The following is a 24,068-nucleotide window of genomic DNA, read 5'->3' as shown; positions in this document are numbered from 1 at the left end:
AAAACAAGGAGGACCAACTCTGGGCCGCGGTTACATTACTCTGGTGTATTACTCAGGGAGCCCTGTCTCTGTCCAGCCTGAGCCTGGCCTCAAGCAACACCCCTCTGTCTCAACACCTCTTCAATCTGACTACCAATATACAAGAACAAAATAATGTTGCATATGGTACCTGCATGGAGAAAACTGTGGCATTTTAAAAATAAACTGCTTAATGGATAAAAAGAGGAAGATAGTCAAAGCAGGCAACGTGGCATGATACTTACTGTATTCCTTGCAAGTTAGAAAGCAATGGAAACAGAATGAATAGAAGTGTTAGTGAATCTCTTTTTTTTTAATACCAGAGAACCAAACAACTTCCTATGTTGATTCACGTGAGGTTAAAACTCATCAAAGAATACCACAGACCAAATAGAAAACGAAAGTTATTAGGGGAAAATCTCTACTGAGGAGAATATCATCAATACCTAAAAGAAATAGTGTGTGACTGTTAGGAGCTAGAAGAAAGAATACTGCTCTTGGCCTTCAAATATCTGGCTGTGAATCGCAGTTCCACCACTTTCTGGACGGTGCGTGATGATGATCTTTCTGGATGACCTTAGGCAAGCTGCGTAACCTCCTTGAGAGCCTCAGTTTCCTGATTTGTAAAACAGTTATGCTACCTTCCTCACAGGGAGGTTGTGAAGATTAAATAAATCACTTCTTTATGGTTATCTCTGCTTGGATAGCTCCAAACTCGTGATTTCCAGAACAGAATCCACCATCTTCACCTAAAGATTCTTATTACCTATCTTGGTAAATGGTCCAAGTTGCCCAAGCCCAAGGCACCATATTTCTTCCTCTCATGCAGTGTAGATTCAACTCCCTTTATCTCTCACCTGTGTCCTCCTTCTCCACTCACACTGCCACTGTCTTTATTTCTAAGCCTCACCTGTTGCCACTCCTCCTGTCCCATCTCTAAAATCCTTCAGGCTTCTTTATAGCTTCTGGGGAAAGACTAAATTTTTAAGTACATCATATACGGCACCCACCCACCTCCCCACTGTAACATCACTCCACACAGCACCCAGTCACGCTCAATAAAATCTCTGAATCTCTAAATGAAATAGAACATGTCATTCATCTGTCTCTGCACAAGGAGGGGTCTCTGCCTAGAACTCCTTCTCCTATTTCTTCATCCAGTGGTAACATTCTTATCTTTGAGGCTTAGCTCAGGACGCCTCTCATCACCACTGGGCCTCCTTCATAGCAAGTGAGTGATTTAGATATTTCTCTTTTGACCTCACAACCACAGGGTGGAATCAAAATCACTGTTATGGGTTAATTTGTCTGTCTTCCCTACTATATTGGTATTGGTTTAATTGTCTGGATCATCCACTATACTGTAAACTTCTCCAAGGGCAAGATTTCTTTTATTTCTGCTGCTCCAGCATTTAGTACAATGTGTTACGTCACAAGGTTTTTGTTCTTCCGATGTCAGTTTTATACCTATGAAGTTGACACTCCTATATCTGCTTAAGGAAGCGGAAAGGTTCCTCAGAAGTAAAAGGACTCAAGAACAAGCAGTTCATGATATTGAAGATGCAGAGGTGCTCCAGAGGGGTGTTCAAATGTTGTGGCTTGCTTTTGTCTGAAACCAATGCATGGAAGACTATAAAAATAGGGAAGAGAAGCTTGAAAATTCTTAGAGCTTAGCAATAAAATGTTAAGCCTTCCCTAGATCACGAAAAGCACATTCTGTTGTAACAGCAGAATTCATGTGTGATTAAGTACTAAAAAGAAGTCTTTTGAAAGTTCTACCGCTACGGCATCTAAAAACCGTAAGATATAACAATAATGCTGAGTATGCCATGTAGTCCATTCAATTAAAAAAACTAAATCTTACTCTAGGTACCATCATACGTTTTGACAAATCATTTTTTTAAAAAAAGTCAGATGTTCAGAGCTCAAATGTAAATTTGCTTTCCTTGCCAGAGAGGAGACAGAAAAATTGCTTTTGTGAGTTATAAAAACTTAGCACCATAAGAGTTTGAATTTGAGTTTAAATACAAACCATGGTACTGGGTTACCAAGATCTGAATATATAGGACATTTAAAAAATGGTTGAAATAGAACTTAAAAGAGCTGTATGGTAGTATATAACCTGAATAGTAAACAAACACCCTGTGCTACTCCACCCCCAAATAATCTGAAGCAGGTCAGTTACATCTGAAAACAAGCAAAATGAATAAATGAAGGGTCTTCTCTTTACCTCCACTGTGCCTGGAAGGATCTGTGAGTATCACTCCAAAGTTGTCTGCAGCCTCTGAAACAACAGGGTGCTTAGGGATGCCGACAGGTGGAGAGGAGACCTGAGTGTTTTTGGATGATGTTGTTTTCTCTAGAAAGATATAATCATAATATAATATAATATAAGCATCTATGTATAAATAAGAAAAGATACTATGAAACTCACCTGGCATATAGATATAAATATATAAACTTATCGTTACAGTGTCTAAAATTAAAACCTACATTGTAATGACTTAGCTAATATGAGGAATTAACTTTAAAAATCACTTTGGCTTTTTGTAGTGCCTATAACTAAAATGTGTCTTTCTTCACCAGGCTATAGCTTTAATTTACACATAGAGAAAATGACACAAGCGAAAAAGCCAAATGACTAGAGTGAAGGTTTTCAAACTATTTACTCATTTTTCTTTTTACTGTACATATTTCTTAATTCTGACACATAAATTCATTATTTAAGAGCTTCTGTCAAGCTTCTTCACGAGGAAGCTGTCATGTTAAGTTTTAAAATTTCAAGAGGCAAAAAGTGAAATTGGGTGATTGTTTTCAAACTGAAATACATGCTTACTATTCAGTATTTGTAGGTCAGACTTTATAAACAACTAAGGACTAATTACGGAAGTTAACTCAAAATACATTTCAAATAAGAAATACTCATTATTTTTCAGGCCAGACTCACTAATTAGATGAAAGGGTCTTTTTCTTTTTCTTTTTTTTCATTTTAATTAATTAATTAATTCTTTTTTGGCTCCACTGGTCTTTGTTGCTGGGCGCGGGCTTTCTCTAGTTGCGGCGAGCGGGGGCTACTCTTTGTTGCGGTGTGTAGTGGCTTCTCTTGTTGTGTAGCACAGGCTCTAGGTGCGCGGGCTTCAGTAGTTGTGGCACACGAGCTCAGTAGTTGTGGCGCACGGGCTTAGTTGCTCCGCGGCATGTGGGATCTTCCCGGACCAGGGCTTGAACCTGTGTCTCTTGCATTGGCAGGTGGATTCTTAACCACTGCACCAGCAGGGAAGTCCGAAAGGATCTTTTTCAAAAGCCAATAGACAATTTCTTCTCAATCATCAGAACTCCTTTTTAATACTGTGCCACCCTAAGAATACTCCTCTCTCCAGTTCCCATCTCTGCTCACTGAAGTCTTTTTGTTCATTTATGGCCAACCTGCAATGGCATCTTTTCAATCAAGCTACCCTCACAAGCTACCCCACAGAAAGACTATCCTCTGGCATCTTCTCTGTAAGTCTTTCCTAGTCCTTGTCAGATCTGGTTTCTCTCCCTATTCCCTTGCCCTCCTCCAGTCTATCCTTACCCTACAGCCAGTATGTCCCATTGAAACACACAACAGATTGTGTCACAACTCTGCTCAAAACCCTCCAAAGCTTCTGGCTCACTCAGGTTCAAAGTCAGTGTCCTTGCAGCGTGGACAACGTACTTAGTGCTTTGGCCACTCTGCCAATTCCCTGAGCGTTCTCCCCTCCCCATGTACTTTACTCCCATCACTATGGCCCCTCAGTGTTCCTAGGGCACACCAAGTACACCCACCCCAGGGCCTTTGCACATGCTATCCTCTCTACTGGGATGTTCTTGCCCTAGATACCCACATGGTTTTCACGCACCTCCTTTAAGTTCTGCTCTGCTGTCAACTACTCATTGAGGAGTTCTCTGGCCACCATCCCTTAATTTATTTCTCTTGTTAACACTCACCACCTACTAATGTTCTTATAACGTATCTCTCCCAACTAGAATGGAAGCTCCATGAGGGCAAAGGAGTATTGTCTATTTTGTTTATTGCCTGGCACAGAGAAGCCATTCAGTAAATATTAGCTGAACTGAAATTTTGCCTTGAGTTGGTATTTATGTATATATGTTACCTTTCTTAACAAAGTAGAAGCTCCATTAGGACGGATCTTGTCTTGATCATCTTCATTTTCCCTGCATCACCTACCCTACTATCTTACCTATAACAAGCCCTCAAAAATATCTGTGAAATACTGGATGGAATAGAAGAATACAACCATCCAAACGTGGCTTCAAAAGTTACTGTAAAAGGTTTATTTAGTAACTCTATAAACAAGAACCTCTACTACCCCAAAAGACACTTATTATTAAAGTGACATCAAGACAGCCAACTCCTTCCACTTAAGGAAGATTATATTCACCTTTGCTGGTTCGGAAGGTGAGCATGGCAGGCTGTCCTTCACCTGCTGCACTCCTTGCCACCATCAAAACTTCGTAGAGACTCGATGGCTCCAGTTCCGTTAAATGGAGCTCATTTTCACTTCCTGGGACTCGAACTGTGTGCCATCTTCCCACCACGCCAACACCATCTTCCAGCTACTCAAGGGAAAATAAGGCATTTTTAAAAAAAAAACAAGATACGGGGCAGAAGAATCTTCCATTCCAACTGGATAAAAACTAGAAATCATTCAATTCCAGATGAATTTTGGGAAGTAATACACTATCAAAAGTGAAAGAGATGTAACACCTCTCCACATTAAGAAATAGAAGGAGCCCTATAGCAAGAACTTAGGGATTCTTATTGTGAAAAGATTCCTGCTCCATTAGCTGCCACTAACTTACGGCCTCAAGCAAGTTATTTGATCACCCAGTTTGTTTCCTTTTCTTATAATGGAAACAATGCTCCTTTCTTACTGGGCTAATGGGAGAATTAAATAAGTATACAATAACGTGTATTAATGATAGTATATATTATGCATGATATATGATAAATCAAAATATATATTATGTATGTCTATATGTGTATAAATTATATAATTATTCATTATATATTTCCAACAGTCTTGCTTCATGTCTTGACACTGTTCAATGTGAGCTCGAGGAAACAGAAAGAGATCCAATCCGTTGGGTCTCAGTTAATGGAACCAAGAGCCAACATTACATGGGAAGTTTCATGTGGATAAGAATACAAGTGAAACTATCTGCATGTAGAACCATCAGGTTACAAATGGTGAATAAACTCTCAAATATCACCATGTTAATTTTTCCAGATATTAAAAATATTACTATAAGGGGAGGGATGGAGTGGGAGGCTGGGTTTAGCAGATGTAAGCTTTTATATACAGGATGGATAAACAACAAGGTCCTACTGCATAGCACAGGGAACTATATCCAATATCCTGTGATAAGCCGTAATGGAAAAGAATATGAAAAAAAGGATGTATCTATAGGTATAACTGAATCACTTTGCTGTACAGCAGTAATTAACACAACATTGTAAATCAACTCTACTTCAATAAAAAAATACCTAAAGAAAAAATATTACTGTTAAATGATGGATACCAAAATGTCCTGAACATAGAAAATTATTTTAAACGTGAGTGCACCTCCTCCCATTTCATTTACAGTCTCATTAAACAAAGAGGGGAGATTTTTTTTCATTTTGCTTTAATAGAAGCCTGTGGATGAAAATCATCATCTGAAAAATCAACTGAGACAATCAAGGTTCACCATAATAAATGACCAAACAATGTAAGGTTTTAATACAATTAAGAAGAGAACTTGAAATGAAAACATTTGTCAGAGATTATAAGGGACAACTTTGTTCAAACAGTTGCTTCTAATAAGAAACTGCTTTTTTACTAAATAAACTGCATTCTGCCATCTCAGAGAGGGAAGGAATTACTTTTTAAAAATTGGTTTATAGAATTTTATACCCAAGGGGTTAAAATATTTGATTAAAAATGTCTAGAAGCTACTGGGTTCTTAGAATCCCAATTTGAGGGGAAATTATTTGTACTTCATTCTTACTGCTTTTATAAGACTGGTAAATCCAGCATGATTGCTGGCATTTCTCTCCCAAACTCATCATTCTGGGACACTCCTGTTTCCTGCCACTCCACAAATGTGAAAGATAATAAGCATGTGTTATACACAGGATGTGAAGGTGTGGGAAGGGAAAGATGATAAATGAGAAGACATTACCTTTCGATACTTCACAAAATAGGCATTGATGGGCAGCCCGCCATCCTTCCCCGCCCTCCAGACCAGGTTGTACGTATCTGGTGTGTGCGTCTGTGGGGGGCTCAGAATGATGGGGGCATCGGGGACAGAGGTGCCACTAGCGTTTTTCTCTGATGATGACTCTGTAGCACTGGAATGTTCCTTCAGTGGAGATGAGCTCAACAGTCCAGTTTCTGAACCATCACTTTTATCATTCTGAGTGGGATCAGAAGGTGTGACTATTTCTGTTTTGGTATCTGTTTCAAAAGGAACTGCAGAGAAAGGGAGAAAGAAAAAGAGGAGATAGAAGAAATTCATTATCTCAGGGTCTCTCATACAGTGATCTAACACACCGTCAGCACAGTTTGAGCCCTAGAAGTTAAAGTAGGTAACATTTCAATTTAATGATTCATGGAAACATCTAATCTCCAGTAGCCATCTCTTATTCATGAAGGAGCAAATTAATTGTCTGAAAAATCAGTTCTATGATGCAGGAGTCCAGTAGCTGAAAGGACGTCACTCTTCCTTGCTCGACACCAGCATTCCCTCTTTTACAACAGCAATTTGCTAGTGTAGCCTCAGAAGATTTTAAGTTGGAGAACAACTTTAACTCTAGTTGGTAAACGAAACACAATGAGTAATGCATTCCCTTGGGAACAAAGTAAAATAAATAGTAAAGAAAAGGTCAAGAGTCAGGCTATTACCTGCTGGGTAGCTAGTCTCCAAAGATATCTCAATATTCACACCCTTGAGCAGTCCCCTCCCACGCTGAATCCCAGCTGCCCTGTGACTCGTTTTAACCGACGCCAGGCCCAAGTGAGGCTGCCCTCTTCCAGGCTTAAGCTTTAAGAAGGCCTGGCACCCTTACTATAGTGCTGCCACATACAGATAGATGCCCAAGCTAGCCGAGGAGAGGGGTGATGGGGGGGGAAGGGAGAGGGGGAGAGCGGGAGAGAGGGAGAGGGAGGGGACGTGGGTGAGTACGTATGGTGAGGAGAGAGCAATTTATGAAAACAAACTTCCAGCACAATAAAACCCGAGGGTTGACAGCCTAGTTCCTCTAAAGCACTATTAATACTGGCAATGAAAAGTCTCCTACTTTTGTGGAGGAAGGGAGCTGAGGAAACAACGGCAGGGTTTCTTTTCCACAATGAAGTCGGATTCCTGGTGAAAGGTGGGAGTGTATTAGGAGAACTGCTGCAGTTTCACAGAGAACCGACCAAAAAACAGGACTAACAGTGGAAGGTCGGTTCTCTGTTTGTTTAAAAGAGAGAAAAGGTGTCCCAGGAGCATCCTCCATCAAAGAAAACAAGAAGCTAGTGGGAAAATAATATAGAAGAAAACTAATTAAGTTCACTGAGACAGCTTCCAAATATTGCTCCTGGAACAGTCATGTTTATCTAGTGAGTCAGAATGTGGGCTGGATGTGAAGGGTGTGGTGGAGAGCCTGTTAATGAAGAGATGGACTCTAGCAAGTAGAGGCAATTAGCTGTGGCTTAGGGCAGTGGACAAGGACCTTTTTATCATTAGTGTTTCATGGATCCTCTGGGCAGGTCACCACCGGGAAGTGGTACTTGGCTGTAGGAGAGTTTGAATACCACACGCCTCAGTTTATACAGAGGCATGAGAAAAAATGTTCTGCTACAGCCTGCGTCTACTGCAGAAGTATCAAAATCCCACTTGTGTTCAGGCTGCAGTGAGACTTTTCCATAACTTTTATCAAAAAGGGGATTCAATTAATTTTCTTCTACTATTCCGGATAACAGAATTTGAGCACTCACAGATACTAGATACAATTCATAAGGCCTTTACAGTACTTTCCAAAGGTTCTTCACATACACGATCTCAAGTTATCTTCAAAATAACTCTGTGAAATGGTCAGGAGAGACATCTAGCATTTTTTAAGGTAGAACGTTTTTTGAATTGGAAAACAGACTGATAAAACTCTGGCTTTCTAAGTACTATAACTATGGTAATGTCTATGAATTAATGACTCTGAGTGGAAACCAGTTCAACAGGGAACGGAACCAGATCTGCCAAAGTTGTTCCCACTGTGACCACTCAAACCAGCAACCCCACCCTAAACTATTTAGGACCCCAGGCCAACTCCCATTATAGTTTTGAAAAGTTACAACTCACTCTACAAATATTTGTACATCCAGGACCTCAAAAACCCAAGGTCTCTGGAAAGAAAAAAAGGTGGGGCAGAGAGTCATCTTGCTTACCCCCCCTTCATAACAAATAAAGGAAAGGCTGCCAGCATGCTAGAATTTAATAATAAGCTCAGATTCCCATGGGAAGAAGTGGGTTGTTATGTGCTGTTCTGAGCTTTAATAGACTCAGCTAGACTTCAGTAATTACTATAGAGCATGTAAAAGAAGCAACGAAGGACCACTCAGGTAGGATGTAGCTCATGGGGTTACTATACATAAAAAATGGTACTTATCAAGACATAAAATCCTGGGAGTGAGGGGGATCTTAAAGATCTAGAAAGATCGAATCTAAACAAGTTATGTATCTTCTAAGGGCTTCAGATTTCTCATATTTAAAGTGAGGGGCTTCCCTGGTGGCGCAGTGGTTGAGAATCTGTCTGCCAATGCAGGGGACACGGGTTCGAGCCCTGGGAAGGGGAAGATCCCACATGCCACGGAGCAACTAAGCCCGTGAGCCACAACTACTGAGCCTGTGTGTCTGGAGCCTGTGCCCCGCAACAAGAGAGGCTGCGACAGTGAAAGGCCGCGCACTGCAATGAAGAGTGGCCCCCGCTTGCCGCAACTAGAGAAAGCCCTCGCACAGAAACGAAGACCCAACACAGCCAAATAAATAAATAATAAATAAATAAAATTTAAAAAATAAATAAATAAAGTGAGGCAGTTAGACAACTAGATACTTACCTAGTTCCATCAGCTATGACTGTGATGTCTATGGCTCCCTTTACCCTTTATTTACATAAAATAATCACTTCAGGGGGGTCCAGTGGTTAAGAATCTGCCCTCCAATGCAGGGGACGCCGCAGGTTCGATCCCTGTTTGGGGAACTAAGATCCCACATGGCGCGGGGCACCTGAGCCTGCGCGCCACACCTGCTGAGCCCACGCATTCTGGAGCCTGCACACCACAAATAGAGAGCAGCCTACATGCGGCAAAGAAGAGCCCGCATGCCACAACGAAAGATCCCGCAGGCCGCAACTAAGACCCGACACAGCCAAATAAATAAACAAATTTAAAAAAATAAAAAATTTAAAAGAAAATCATTTCAGCCAGATGATACCCAAGCAGTGCCTGCATGACAGCTGTCTTAAGGCTAATAATATTGAGCAGAGCCACTCCTATTTTTGCTTAGCAGAACAGATATATAAACACACACACATACACATCCATATACACATCCATATGTGTGTATAAATTTATGCAACACTTAACTACCTTCTTTATTTAAGGATTATTAAGGTCTACTAGTATCAGTAACTATTTCTTCTTCCCTAAACACTACCAGAAGGGATAATTATAATTTAATAATAATTAGATAGTAATAATTGTAATTTAATATGTAGCATTTATTGAAGGCATTCTACTTCCAGACATCATTCTAAGCACTTTATAGGTACAGACTCCTTGAATCCTCACACCAGCCCTATGAGTAGGGCACCCTCACCAATGCCCCCTGATATAAGATTTGGATGTGGATTAAGTCAAATTTGAATTAATTTGAATAATACTGATATTCTATATACCAGTACTCCAAATTAAGTCATCATCGCCCCAAATCAGTAAAATACAAAGAATATTAGGGCTTCCCTGGTGGCACAGTGGTTGAGAGTCCGCCTGCCGATGCAGGGGACACGGGTTCGTGCCCCGGTCCGGGAAGATCCCACATGTCGCGGAGCGGCTGGGCCCGTGAGCCGTGGCCGTTGAGCCTGCGCGTCCGGAGCCTGTGCTCCGCAACGGGAGAGGCCACAACAGTGAGAGGCCCGCGTACCACAAAAAAAAAAAAAAAAAAGAATATTATATTATACACCCTATTAGAACAATAACTTTGAAAACGGTTGAGGGAAATATACAGATGGGTGTTGTTTGACAGTACACAGGACTCAACATTCCCAATAAAAGCCAACTCTTTAGACTGAATACTATCCTTACTAAGGGCCCACCTGAAAATATTTGCAACGATATTTTCAGCTTAGAAAACCAAAAGTATTAATGCCCCAAAGAGGTCATACCTTGGGCTTGCTCCCAAATGAAAGTGTCCTATAGAACAACTTACAAGCTTAACAAACCCACCAGAAGTGGAGACCAAAGTTCATCCGGTTCACATAAGGCCAAATACCAAAAAATGCAATTCTACATTTCACTGTTGTTGGTAAATACATATATATTTAGAGGTTGCTAGACTCATTGAAATCTACTTCAAATCACTTTATCCCCTACTGTCAAAGGAAACCATTCACCTGGGAAGAGATACTAATGACAACTCACCAACAGTGAGGACGGCTTCCGACTGTGTGGTGCCGTGTGCGTTTGCAGCTTCGCAGGTATACTTCCCAGCATGTTCCCGAGTAACAGCCTGAATATATAGAGAGCTTGAGCCAGCCTGGGACATGATGAAGTACACAGGCTCCAGGTCTGAACCCCCAGGTCTTGATAAGTGTGGTTTTCGGGATTTAGATCTAAGAACTTGAGACAAATGGCTGGTTATCAGTCCATGCCTGTTGTACCAACGAATGGCTGGAACCGGCACCCCGGTGGCATTGCAGGAGAAAGTCACGGAGCCTCCAGAGGCCACCTCTGCACTTGCTGGTGCCGTAATTATAACAGGCTTGAGTCCACTGTCTGTTAAAAAAAAGTAATTCACATAAATTCAGAACATTATAGTATCTACAATGCAAAATAATTTCATCCTATTACGTAAATGTTGTGTCGTGCGCAAGTAGCTGTCTTAGAAACATCTTTTATATGTGTGTTTCTAAACCGTGTTTTACGTGCAGAACAGTGTGGTGAACATGTGCATTCACTGAAGTAACAGTGCTTGCAATGTCGTTAGCAAGTAGTAATGATAATAGTCATGATTAGAACAAAGATATCTCCTTCCTTGTTAGTTTGCTTCTCAACTTTCACCAAGTAAAGCAGTCAATCAAAAGTAGAATTTTTCATCGTGTGGGCTCCTAGACATTTCCCACATAGGTTGCCTGTCCTTCAGAAAGAAAGGAATGTATATAAAGGAATCCACAGAGAGTTTTCCAGTTTGCATCCTCAGCGCATCTGACCACTGTAAATCCAGAACACGTGAGGCCAAAACCTCAGACTTTAACATGAAAAAGGTGTAAAGAAGTATAAAACTAAATAATAGTCCTTCAAAAAGACAGTCAATTCCAGGGCGCAAAAATCTGATCCCAAAAATCCTGGGAGAAAAACCTGTTCTGAATTACGGTTGACAAACATATTTCTGACCAAATACACGAACAAATTTTTGTTTCTAAACAAGTGGCACCGACTCTTTCCTTCTGGTCTCAGGTATTTTTTTTGGTGGGGGGCGGTATTTTTAAGTGATCTCACAATGGAATATCGATTACAAATGACATTTTCTCCAGCACATCTTTCTCCTTTTCCAGTCCTACTTCCTGTGTTTGACGAAGTCTATCAACAATGATCAGATTTCTGAATTTTTACTAATCTAAGAAGTGTAAAATGCTTTCATGGGTCGTAACCTCCATTTCCCTCAGTACTAATGAGGTTGACTATCTTTTCACATATTTATCTGCCACTCATTTTTCCTCCTCTGTCAAGTGCATTTTGTCCATTTTTCTATCGGATCCTTCATCCTTTTTGTAATGGTGGTTCTGAATTCTTTGTAAGTACTAGGTACTGCTCTTTTGCTAGTTACATATGTTACTAGTATCTTCTCTCAGTTTATTGCCTTGCTTTTCATTTTTAATGGTATCTTTAAAAAATAAGGATGCTTTAATTTTAATGTAGTCATACCAATCTTTTCTTAAAAATTAGCCTAAAATGTCTTGTTGAAAAGTTTACCCAGATCATATAGATATTCTTCTATATTTTCTTCAAAAACTTTGCCATTTTGCCTTTCATATACAGGTCTTTAATCCACTGGAAATTTGTCTTTGTGTACAATGTGAGTTAGAGATTTAATTTCTTCTCCATTTTGATAACCAGTTATCCTACATCAACTCTTGAAATGGATATCCTCCCCTTGGTGATCTGCAATGCCACCTAAGTCAAATCCTTAGTGCAAATCCTTGTTGGTGGTCTCTGTCTTGTTCCGAGTCTATTTGTCTGTTCCTGCACCAATAATACAACACTGTCTTAATTACTATAGATTTTTGTGTATATTCTAATATCTGGTAAAGCAAGGTCCCCACTTTCTTGTTCTTCTTCTTTTAGAGTGTCTTTTAAATTACTTTTTCTGTCTGTTGCTAATTGTAATGGTTAATTTTCTGTGTCAACTTGACTGGGCTAAGGGATGCCCAGATAACTAGCTGTGTTTGTGAGCGTGTTTCCAGAAGAAATTAGCATCTGAATTGGTAAACCGAGTATAGCAGATGGCCCTCTCAATGTGGGTGGGCACCATGCAATCCGTTGAGGGCCTCAGTAGAACAAAAATGCAGAGGAAGGGCGAATTCTCTCTGTGAGCTGAGCCATCTTTCTTCTGCCCTAGGACACTGGACATCAGTGCTCCTGGACCTCTGGCTTTTGGACTTAGGTCGAGACTTATACCATCACTTCTCCTCCCACAGCTCAATTGCATCATTGGCTTCCCTCCTTCTCCAGTATGTAGATGGCAGACTTGTCCTCCATAACTGTGTGAGCCAGTTTCTATAATAAATCTCCTCCTATATGTATATTATAGATCCTCTTGTGTTTTGTTTCTCTAGAGAAACCTGGCTAATACACTCGTACACAGAAAGGCAACATTCTTGTTTATTGGTCTTTATCCAGCCACCTTGCTAAAAGCTTTTATTATTTCTAACAATTTGCCAACAAACTATTGAGGATTCTCTATATTGACAACCATAGCAGCTGTGAATGAATAACGACTGAGTTTTCCTTCTCTCTTACCCTTACATCTTTCATTTCTTTTTCTTGTCATTCTGTACTGATGAGAATCTCCACTATGATGACAACTAAAAGAGATTTTAAAGGGAATGCTTAAACATTTCACCATTAAAAGTAATGCTTCCTGTGAGTTTTTGTTAGATACTCTTTATCAAGTTAAGAAAGTTCCTTCTATTTCTGTTTTCCTAAAAGTGTCTATCATAGATACTGAATTATGTCAGATGCTTTTTGCTTCTATGGAGATAATCATATTGTTTTTCTCCTTTATTCATTAAATAGGATGAATAATACTTTAAATTTTCTGATTGATTACTGGAATAACTCCTTAGTTAAACTTTATCTTTACTGATCCTATTTTATCTTCATTTTCTATTTAATTGATTTCTGCTCATATCTTTATTATCTCCTTTCTTCTGTTTTCTTTAAATCTATTCTCTTATTTTACGTAGTTCACTAATTTTCAGTTTTACTAGCTTTCTTTTATAAGCATTTAAGGCTATAAATTCTATGTTCCTTTTTCCTATATCCCACACAATTTGACACTCATTATCATTGAAAGAATTTTAAATTTCCATTATGATTTTTGACCCAGCTATTGAGAAATATAATTCTAAGTTTCCAAATACATGCCATTTAAAAATTATTTTTTGTTATTAACATCTAAATTAATTGCACCAAGTTCAGAGAATTGGTCTCTATCATCCTGATTCTTTGAAATTTGAAATATTTATAACTCTCAGACAAAAGATTAATTTCCCTAATATATAAAGAACTCCTATAAATAAGAAAAAAGACCAACAACCTAATTTAAAATGGGCAAAAGACAATGAACAGGCAATACACAGGAAAGCAAATTCAAATGGCTCATAAACACATGATGAGATGCCCAACTTCATTCATAATAATAAAAAATATGTAGATCAAAAGGCGCTTTTTTCTTTTTTTTTTTTTTTGCGGTACACAGGCCTCTCACTGCTGTGGCCTCTCCCGTTGCGGAGCACAGGCTCAGTGGCTACAGCTCACGGGCCCAGCCGCTCCGCGGCATGTGGGATCTTCCCGGACCGGGGCACGAACCCGTGTTCCCTGCATTGGCGGGCGGACTCTCAACCACTGCACCACCAGGGAAGCCCAAAAGGTACTTTTTAAAAAACCTATCAGATTGCCAAAGACTAAACAGAAATTTTGACACCACCACACCTTGGTGAGGATATGTGGAAACGTTGCTAGTGGGAGTGTAAACTAGTAACTATTTTGGAGAGCAGTGATATCTATCAAAATTACCAAGACATACATGCTTTTATTCAGCAGGTTCATTTCTAGGAATTTATGTTAGAGATATTCACACATGTGCAAAATAATCTATGTAGAAGGACATCCATTGTAGACTTCTTGTAATAGTGAAGGATTAGAAACAGCCATCAGTGAGGTACTAGTCAAATCATCACAACTATACAACGGAAGACTAAGCAGCCATTTTTAAAAAGAAATGAAAATAGTCTTTAATGTACCATATGAGAAGATGTCCAAGATACGTGTGAAGTGAAAAGTTCAAGGTAATTTTTAAGGTAAAATTCAAGGAAAAATTTTTAAGGAAAACTTCAAGGTAATTTATATGAATGCTACCACGATTTACGTTCAAAAAAAAAAAACAGACATTGTTATTAAATGCACACAAGCTCACGTGTTATATGTAATTGATTATATACATGCATACAAGGATATTCAAGAAAATGATAAAACTAGTTAGTTCTAAAGAGAAATCTGGCTGGCTGGGGAACATGAGTGAGACTTTTACCATGTGCTTTTCAAAATTATGCCTTTTCAAAACTATGCAGTATCTGTTGAAAAAATATTATAAAAAAAGTTTTTAAATGAGCGTGATTAAATAAGGTTGCTTCTTCATGGAAATGCCTACCTGCAACTAGAAAGGAACATGGAAAATGAACACTGCTCTGTCATGGGGATAGGATTATTTCCTTTTTTGTAAACATGATTTAATTTTTAACCAGAACAAAACCCCATCTGTAAAGTAAAATCTCCTATGATTACATGACCTAAAAGCCTACCATTTTCAATTTCCAGTCTCCCAGTAGACTGCGTAAATCCAATCCCATTATCTGCTACACACTGATACAGCCCAGAATCTTCCATGGTAACACCCCTGATTTTCAATCCATTTCCCACAGTTAGATGTCGTGGGGAACGACGAATGGGCCGTGCGTTGTGAAACCAGGTACGGTTGGGGGTTGGGTTCCCATGAACTTCACACGTGAATTGTACCGTGGCACCCAGAGACACTGTCTGATCCTGCAGTCCTTTAGAAATGGAAGCATGTTCTAAAAATAAAACAAATAAGAACTAATGAGAACCTACTGTATAGCACAGGGAACTCTACTCAGTACTCTATAATGACCTATATGGGAATAGAATCTAAAAAAGACTGGATTATATGTGTATGTATAATTGATTCACTTTGCTGTACACCAGAAGCTAACACAACATTGTAAATCAACTATACTCCAGTTAAAAGTTAATAAAAAATCAAATAAACATGAATTAAAGTCTAGCCCTCAAGATGTACTTTTTAAATTATCACATGAGTCATACAAACTCTCCTCAATAACTAGTTGAAACCGAATTGTATTATTTCCTCACATTCTCCCATCCACCATGGTCATCAAGAAAAAATTAGAAATGTATTTACTTTCCTCCAATAGGATAAACCATATGTTACTAAAACATTATAGCCTCTTTTTATAGATCTCTCCTCCCACTTAACCACCCTCCGCCAACCCAACAAACGCACACACACATACATACATGCAGAGTTTCTAATCTTTGGCTTCTCTGAGCGTTTGTTCCAGGTGATCTGTTCGAAATAAAGTAATCATTTCCCTGGATTTCACACTACGCAAAAGCCAAAACAGAAGAATGCTTATTTGGAAGTTAAATTCTTTTTATGCTCAATTCTGCTTTGAGGTTACATGTATTCTGGGCAAAAATTTTCCTTTAGTACCCATCAAGTCACTTTTTTTTTTTTTTTTAACATCTTTATTGGGGTATAATTGCTTTACAATGGTGTGTTAGTTTCTGCTTTAAAACAAAGTGAATCAGTTATACATATACATATGTTCCCGTATCTCCTCCCTCTTGCGTCTCCCTCCCTCCCACCCTCCCTATCCCACCCCTCCAGGCGGTCACAAAGCACCGAGCCAATCTCCCTGTGCTATGCGGCTGCTTCCCACTAGCTATCTACCTTACGTTTTTTAGTGTATATATGTCCACGCCTCTCTCTCGCTTTGTCACAGCTTACCCTTCCTCCTCCCCACATCCTCAAGTCCGTTCTCCAGTAGGTCTGTGTCTTTACTCCTTACCCCTAGGTTCTTCATAACATTTTTTTTTTCTTAAATTCCATATATATGTGTTAGCATACGGTATTTGCCTTTTTCTTTCTGCATCAAGTCACTTATTACCTGGACAGAGTACATCATGTATCGGCATTTGTAACATATGCCCAAATTAAATGACTATGCATATTAATCTAGTCCTAATTAGCATTAAATTTTAAAGCCCACTTGCCATACACTTGTATTAATTCCAGTGTAACCTATGTCAGGCCACTGTCGCACATAAACAGGTGCAGAAGCTTTACAAAAACTATATTTACTATGGAAACTTTTTTTTCCCAGTTTTCATGAAAATCTGTTTTGATAAAGGAAAATATTTTTGCTGCTACACGTGACAGCGAGATCGGTAGCTGGAAGAAAGGAATAGCTTTGAGATAAATAGTATATATAGAAATATGGGTGAAAATAACACAAATTTTATGAGCCAGCTATAGTGAAAGCATTCCAAAAGGGAAAATAAAATGAAATGATTTCTTTTTGAGATGACATTTTCTAGTCAGTACTCTGTCTTAGTTAGGATTACTGGACACTACACACTGATACAGCCCAGAATCTTGCATCCTGTTGAATTCCAGTCTCTTTCCTCCACGTCATCGAGAAGGAAGAACCAGCTCTGTAAATAAGTCCCCTACATATGAACCAGCTCCATTCCGAGAGTGCGTTCGTAAGTTCGATTTGCTCATAGGTCCAACAAAGCTAGCTTGGGAACCCTACTAACAATCGGCTATATAGTGTAGAACCAGCTACACCACCGCTGCTTTTACACTTGCTTCAGGACATCCTGGGCTTGAACTAAAGATACTGTACTTCTGTACTCTATACAGTACTGTACAGTACACAAAAGCACAGCCACTTGTAGAGGACGCACGCACGTGACAAGTACACCAGACACGTGAACTAACTTAACGTGATTAGACATGCGAACGCACGTTCACATCTTTGAAAGTTTGCAGCTTGAAGGTTCGTATGTAGGGGACTTGCTGTACTGTGTAACCAGGTTGGGGGTGAGGTTCCCAAGAACATCCCAGGTGAAATGCTCTGTGCCACCCAGAAACACTGCCCAACTCAGCAGTCCTTTAGAGAAATGAAACTCATTTTGGTACTGGGGTAGCTATTTCTAGGTAGTCTCTATTCCATTTATGGTTCACAAATAGATCTTCCACTCAAACATCAGTTAGACCAGAAAAATAGCCTGACTTGAAAAAACACTTAACAAGCAACACCTTACCAAGTACATTCACCACGTAAGTCACGTGCTTGGTGTCTCCAGACTTGTTTCCCACCACACAGGAGTAGTTGCCAGAGTCCACCGGATCAATGCTGTCCGTGGCAAGATGCGAATACAACCTTCTCCACTTGCTTCCCGGCACAGCGTCCTGACCGTCCTTCAGCCAGTGCACATGAGAAGCTGGGATCCCACTTACCACACACTCCAGGGTCACAGGGCTACGAGAGAGAACAGCTAGTGCCTGTGAAAGGGCGGGGTGAAGAATGTGAAAGTCATCTGAAGAAGGGCCTGGAGAAAGAAGGGAAAATAAAAAATCATTATTCTTATGTATTCACTTCCACCCTCTTCCTTAGCAAAGCTGTGAGCTTCCCCATCTTCCCATTTATTCTTCTTTACACTATGAGGTCCTGTTTGGTAACTAAATCATTTTCAGTTGAGAATTAAACTTAAAAGACTTGATGATCCTTTAGAGCTACTCCTGAATTAGCAGTTTGGAAATGTTGAATTTCTCAACAAGCATGTGGACTGTGACTTAACTATGCTTTGACTATTGGTGCTACTACAACTTATCGTATCTCAAAGAGAACAGATAAATATTTTTTTGTAATTCACAGTTAGCCACCAATTTGATTACCACTGATATAAAGTGATATTTGCTCACTGATTTCTTTTTATTTGAGCAAAGGGCAAAGTTCTCCACATGAATTCTATCCTGTCATCTTCACCAAAATTCTCTTCTAAAAAGTCATTATATTTTTAAAACATATACAGTACTATGCTATAATACACTTATGCATGTAAAGACTTTCTCATGATAAACAAACAGGATCTGAAAGAAAAAGGAACTCCCACTTCCCAAATTTTATGAGAAATGCTTCTGAGGACTCTTCCCAGTGACCACGATTCCCCCAAATACTTACGACTCACAAGAAGCTTTTGGCCAATGGGTTCAACTTTTAATTCATGTGTGACAGGATTAAAAGCCGCACATTTATATGATCCCTTGTCCTCTAAGGATACATTCAAAATCTGAAGATTCCCTGATGGAAGGATTAAGTAATTCTCTGAGGAAGGAAGGGAATGCAGTTAGGCCTCTCTCTTTATGAAGGACACAAGTTAAGACTAACAAAGGTTGATAGTTATGCTTTAAATGTAGACGTGACACGAGCAGCAAATAAGCAATCAGGGAAAATTCATTAAATGAAGGAAAAGGAAAGTCAAAGCAGAACAAAAAAAGTCAACAGCACTACAGTAAAAAAATCAAACCCATCAGAGCCCCAAGGCAACAGATCACTCACCGAGAACACCACAGCACAAGAAACATATTTAGACAAAGATACAACGACCGCAGCTGCCACTTTGGGCAAACCCCTGCCTGCAGCACTGACCACCCAGTAGTCATTCACGTCTTCATTCATTTCTTCTCAACAATATGTACTGAGACCCTATTTTCTGCCAACAATGGCCTGTGCACAAGTGATACAACAATGAAGCGAGCAGATAAAGCAAGCCCTGCACTCATGCTGCCAATGCTCCGGTGCAGGAAAAAGGCGGCAGAGGAAGGGACAAACGACCAACAAGCAGACGGTAATACATATAACACAGTGCTACAGAAAATGAAGCTGAATAAAGTGGGCAGAGCAACACAGCATATCATTTTAGATAGTGCCATGAGGGCGATCTTCTCAAAGGAAGTGATATCTGAGTAGATTCCCCAATGAGTTGAAGGAGTGAGCCTTGGGGGGGCGGAGTTGTAATCATTTCTGTACTGTCTTCTATACTATGTTCTATTTCATACTGTAACCGTTTGTCTAAACTACTCCACTTGACTCCCAATAGTAGAGACAATATACCTTGTGTATTTTTGTGTCTACAGCCCCTAGCACACAGAGCTTAATGGTAGTTGGTTAATCACATTTGTTCTCTGGGTGCCATCGGCTTGTCGTAAGAGGTCTCACCTGTGGAATGTTTCAGCCACTTTCCCCGGATTTTATAGCGCACCTCAGCTTTGGGGTTACTATCTGGTACCTTGCAGCCAATGAAACCAGTACTTTTTTCTTCTGCTGTAATAACATGCTTTGTTGATGAACCAAAATCACCAAGAACTAAAAGAAATAAGTAGATAGATAAATAAATAAATGTAAATTTGAACTCTCTTTCCCAAAGGAAATTTTAAAGCTAGAAACAACATCTGCACCATGGCCATTTGCGGCAGCTAATCCCAGTTCCCAAAGTAGCAGGATCTTTTTATCTTAGAAAGCAGTTGGGGTAGAGGTGCACAGTTGAGAGCTGGGGCGTAGTCACGGCACCCTTTTCCAGAAGACAATGCTTTCAGGAGACTACAAGGCAAGCAAACTGTTCTTGAAACATTAGGGAGAACTATAAAGCCTAATTGTTCCCATTCTGCCAAGATAAATCCTTCTTAATCCAGTCTCTCATCAAAACTCACTTTCCCTATGCATCCTTATTCTGTTAGTAGCTACTCACATGGCAATAAAAGGGTTTCCAAGAATGAACCTAGGATATCAAAAAAAAAAAAAAAAAAAGCAGTGTATCGTTTGAATTACCTGAATATACTAACTAGGTCTCAATTTCTCTCGGTTTAAGTTGACTACAGCTGGAGCCTGCATGGAAGGGCTCTTTATTATTGCCAGTGCTGAAAGCACTCTGCAGCCTGCCCCTAGGAATTCAGCCCTCCGGTGTGTGGCTTGGAGCTGTCCATGGGTCACAGCTCTACCAAAACATTTACTCTTCTCAGTTATGACAAACTCACTACTCCTGGGGAATCCAGATTTGTTCTGTAAATAGGGGTGCCCTCACAAAGACGTTTTCCATTACTGGAAGCCATCACCGTTTGAAAGGCAGATGGCTCAAACTTACTAAGAAAACCACACATACCAGATTTTTCCATAAGTTCAATACTCAACATTCCTTTCTTTACAGTTATTTTTCTACCCCACTTCTTTAGGCTGGTTTCAATTAAATAAATGAAAATCACTCTGTAATCAAGGCAAATAAAACAATTAGATGTGAAAAAAAGATAAAGGATGGCATGAAATAACTGTCAAAGCGGACAACAGCTTTTTTTGTTGTTGATATTAAGGACTTTTAAATACTCACAAAGAAATTCAGATTCACGTTAGAAAATTGTCCTAACGCTGCACAAAATAATTTCCATATCCCTTGATACAGAGGAAGACACTAAGCAAGGCTCAAGTGTCGTCCCCCAGGTTAAACACACAGCAAGTGTCAAGGCTGGGATGAGAACGCATACGTGTCTTACTCCAAAGCCCATGCTCCTCCAAGTACTCAAAATAATGCAAGTATTGACAGTAATTTCAGGAAAAAAGCATCTATAACAGGGACAAAATCAGACTCACCTGCAGTGGATATGGTTGCAGGACCACTCACAATGGCGCCAATGCTATTGTTGGCAATGCACTGGTAATAACCCGAAAGGGAGGGGTTAAGAGAAAGGATAGTCAACGTCCCCTGATGAACCTTAATCTGTTCCACGTTTCTGTCCAATCTTTTTCCATTATGCAACCATGAGATACGAGCAGTCACAGGTTTAGCAGAACAATGCAGTACTACAGGTCCACCAAGTTTCTGGACGGCAGACAATGGCTCAGAAATAAAATAAGGTGCCAAGTCTACGAGGGAACAGTCCCCGTGTGCAAAGGGGTGGGGGGAGCGGGAGAGAAGAGGAGATAAGGGGAGAGAGAAAGAAGAGCACGTTTAATATACTTCCTCTGAATCTACACAACGAAAGGCAATCCCTTACTTTATATGTTATGGTCCTTAGAGCTTGTAAGAGTTCTAGGAACATTCTTATATTTCGGAAGAAAGAAGGCAACATGCCAATGTAGAACTTAACAGTTAGGGCAGCACAGATGAGAATCCTTATGATATAAATAAAACGAAATACTAATTCTAAAAATGAGAAATGGTAAACTGCTCTTCTAATGAAGTAGCTTTTTAAAAATGGAAGTTAAGAATCTGAAAAAGAGAAGATGACTTTCAAAATAAAAAGAATTCTCTTCCGTATTACCAACAGGGTTTGACTTTAAGAGCAAATTATTTTCTCAAAACAACTTGACTACTTCCCTTTAATATAAGTAATGTTCAACTTTTAAAAGAACGCAGAAGTAGAAAGTTAGGAAGCCACACCGAAATACAAAGTCTATCCTTTTGGGGATATGAGGATAAACGGGGTATCAATCGTAATATTTTTATTTGGTGTTTGGAATAGTTTCATTTGTTATGTCTATTCCTCCAGTAACTTGGGGGAGAGGGGTTCTTGCGCTCAAGTATCAAAACAGATCCCTCTCCTCCACCCAAAAATGAGGGTGGGGGACAGGGATACTAATAATCTGGTGTAATAAAATAGTTAAAAGAAAAAAATAATAAATCGCTGAATCTACTTTTATAGGATATTTTACCAGAAATAAAGATTAAAGGAAATGCCTTGACTGAATCTGAGGTTGCTATTTAGCCAAAAAAAACCCCCAGAAATAAAACCACGAAATCGGGCTTCCCTGGTGGCGCAGTGGTTGGGAGTCCGCCTGCCGATGCGGGGTACATGGTGTTTGTGCCCCAGTCCGGGAAGATCCCAGATGCCGCGGAGCGGCTGGGCCCGTGAGCCATGGCCGCTGAGTCTGCGCGTCCGGAGCCTGTGCTCCGCGACGGGAGAGGCCCCAGCAGTGAGAGGCCCGCGTACCGCCAAAAACAAACAAACAAACAAACAAAAACCACTAAATCAATTTTCCCTTACTAAGTCGGGTACAGTTATACAGTATTTTTAACAAAGATAATAAACAAACATGACTTAATAAATAAACATCACCGTATTTGTATATACTCCTATATAAATCTTCACACATATCTAAAATAAAAAGAAATGCATATGGGCCATGAATTAGCCTCAGGCTTATATATACACTTAATAATAAACACATTTAAGCTTTTTAGTAACCCAGAGTTAGATAATAAATTAGGCAAGATCATGAGAGACCTGGGATTTGAACCCAGTTCTCTCACTCCAAGTTGAGTACTCTTACATACGGATTCTAAAATTCCTCTTTGGTGGTGTGTAGTCAGCATTTTATTCCTATTATAATTTGCAAATTCAGAGATTTGTAACATATCCTCGCTGAAAAAAAGCATGTTCGGAAAATATTTATTTTCAAGGCAACAGAAGGAATAAGTTATACGGACAATGATGGGAAGGCCTGCGAGTGCCCAGAAGCACTCCTAAGAGATCCTTAAATTGCTTAATGAATCAAAGTTTTAAAATCATTCCACTGGTCAAACAAATCTTAGAAACGTCTTTAGAAACCATTACTATCGTTGAAGCATTAAAGTCGAAGTTCTTCATAGGATTAAGATGAGGAAAAGCTTCAGGCCCAAACTACCATTCTTCTCCTCTTACCTGGACTCACGGAAGAGCACAGAATCGGGAGAGTAACATACAGCAGTGTCTGTAAGGGTCCAGCAACTGGATGCATAGCGTCAGATTGCAGAAGCGGGCAGGACAGACTTCCAGGGCAAAATCCAGGCCTTGGCTTACTAAAAGACATCAAAAAAAAAAAAAAAAAAAAGGAAGAAATTCTAAAGTACAAAAACAGTTGAAGTTTTTTATCTGAATAGCCAGCCAGAGTTATGAACACAGTGGCTGCCGTCTATTTTGAAAGCTCCACATAGAGTGTGTCAAATACAAGGCATTTAATGATCCACATCTTCCCAATTCACAAGCTAATCTCTAGACGTTAAATTAAAGTTAGAAATTCTGCTCATTCTTCCAAGATACTAAGACACTTATTTTACACAGAACCAATCGTTCCAAATGAATACATAACGGCTTTTAGCGCCTTTCTCTTTGTACATCTCACAACCATCTAAAACTCAACACAACTAAGATGCATTCCTCCTCTATGTTCCTTAAAACAGAAACAATAACAACAAAATAATAACTAACGTTTATATAGTGCTTGTACGAGCCAGACACCATCTCAGTGCTTTTCATATATTAAATGAACCTTCACGACAACCCTATGAGTCAGGTACTCCTGGTTTTCCTCCCTTTTTTCAGATGGGGGACTCATGGATTGTGCAGAGAAT

The 24,068-nt window shown here is 39.6% G+C and overlaps 1 protein-coding gene across 1 annotated transcript in view; it reads right to left on the bottom strand.

Annotated features, from left to right (window-relative positions):
- CDON (cell adhesion associated, oncogene regulated) overlaps positions 1-23,455 on the bottom strand; it is a 57,638-nt gene extending 34,183 nt beyond the window's left edge. Inside the window, exons 1-10 of the mRNA XM_065881907.1 lie at positions 23,380-23,455; positions 21,329-21,601; positions 19,907-20,053; positions 18,869-19,012; positions 17,949-18,236; positions 15,380-15,649; positions 10,719-11,072; positions 6,226-6,515; positions 4,443-4,617; positions 2,249-2,377 (exon numbers count right to left, since the gene is read on the bottom strand). Coding sequence (XP_065737979.1) covers positions 2,249-2,377; positions 4,443-4,617; positions 6,226-6,515; positions 10,719-11,072; positions 15,380-15,649; positions 17,949-18,236; positions 18,869-19,012; positions 19,907-20,053; positions 21,329-21,601; positions 23,380-23,455 — 2,146 coding nt within the window. The remainder of the gene's footprint in view (positions 1-2,248; positions 2,378-4,442; positions 4,618-6,225; positions 6,516-10,718; positions 11,073-15,379; positions 15,650-17,948; positions 18,237-18,868; positions 19,013-19,906; positions 20,054-21,328; positions 21,602-23,379) is intronic.
- Positions 23,456-24,068: the final 613 nt, after the last annotated feature.

The sequence above is a fragment of the Phocoena phocoena genome, chromosome 8 (genome assembly GCF_963924675.1).
Source record: "Phocoena phocoena chromosome 8, mPhoPho1.1, whole genome shotgun sequence".
Classification (NCBI taxonomy): domain Eukaryota; kingdom Metazoa; phylum Chordata; class Mammalia; order Artiodactyla; family Phocoenidae; genus Phocoena; species Phocoena phocoena.
The sequence above is the reverse complement of the archived record's forward strand: the minus strand, read 5'-3'. Positions and strand labels throughout refer to the sequence as shown.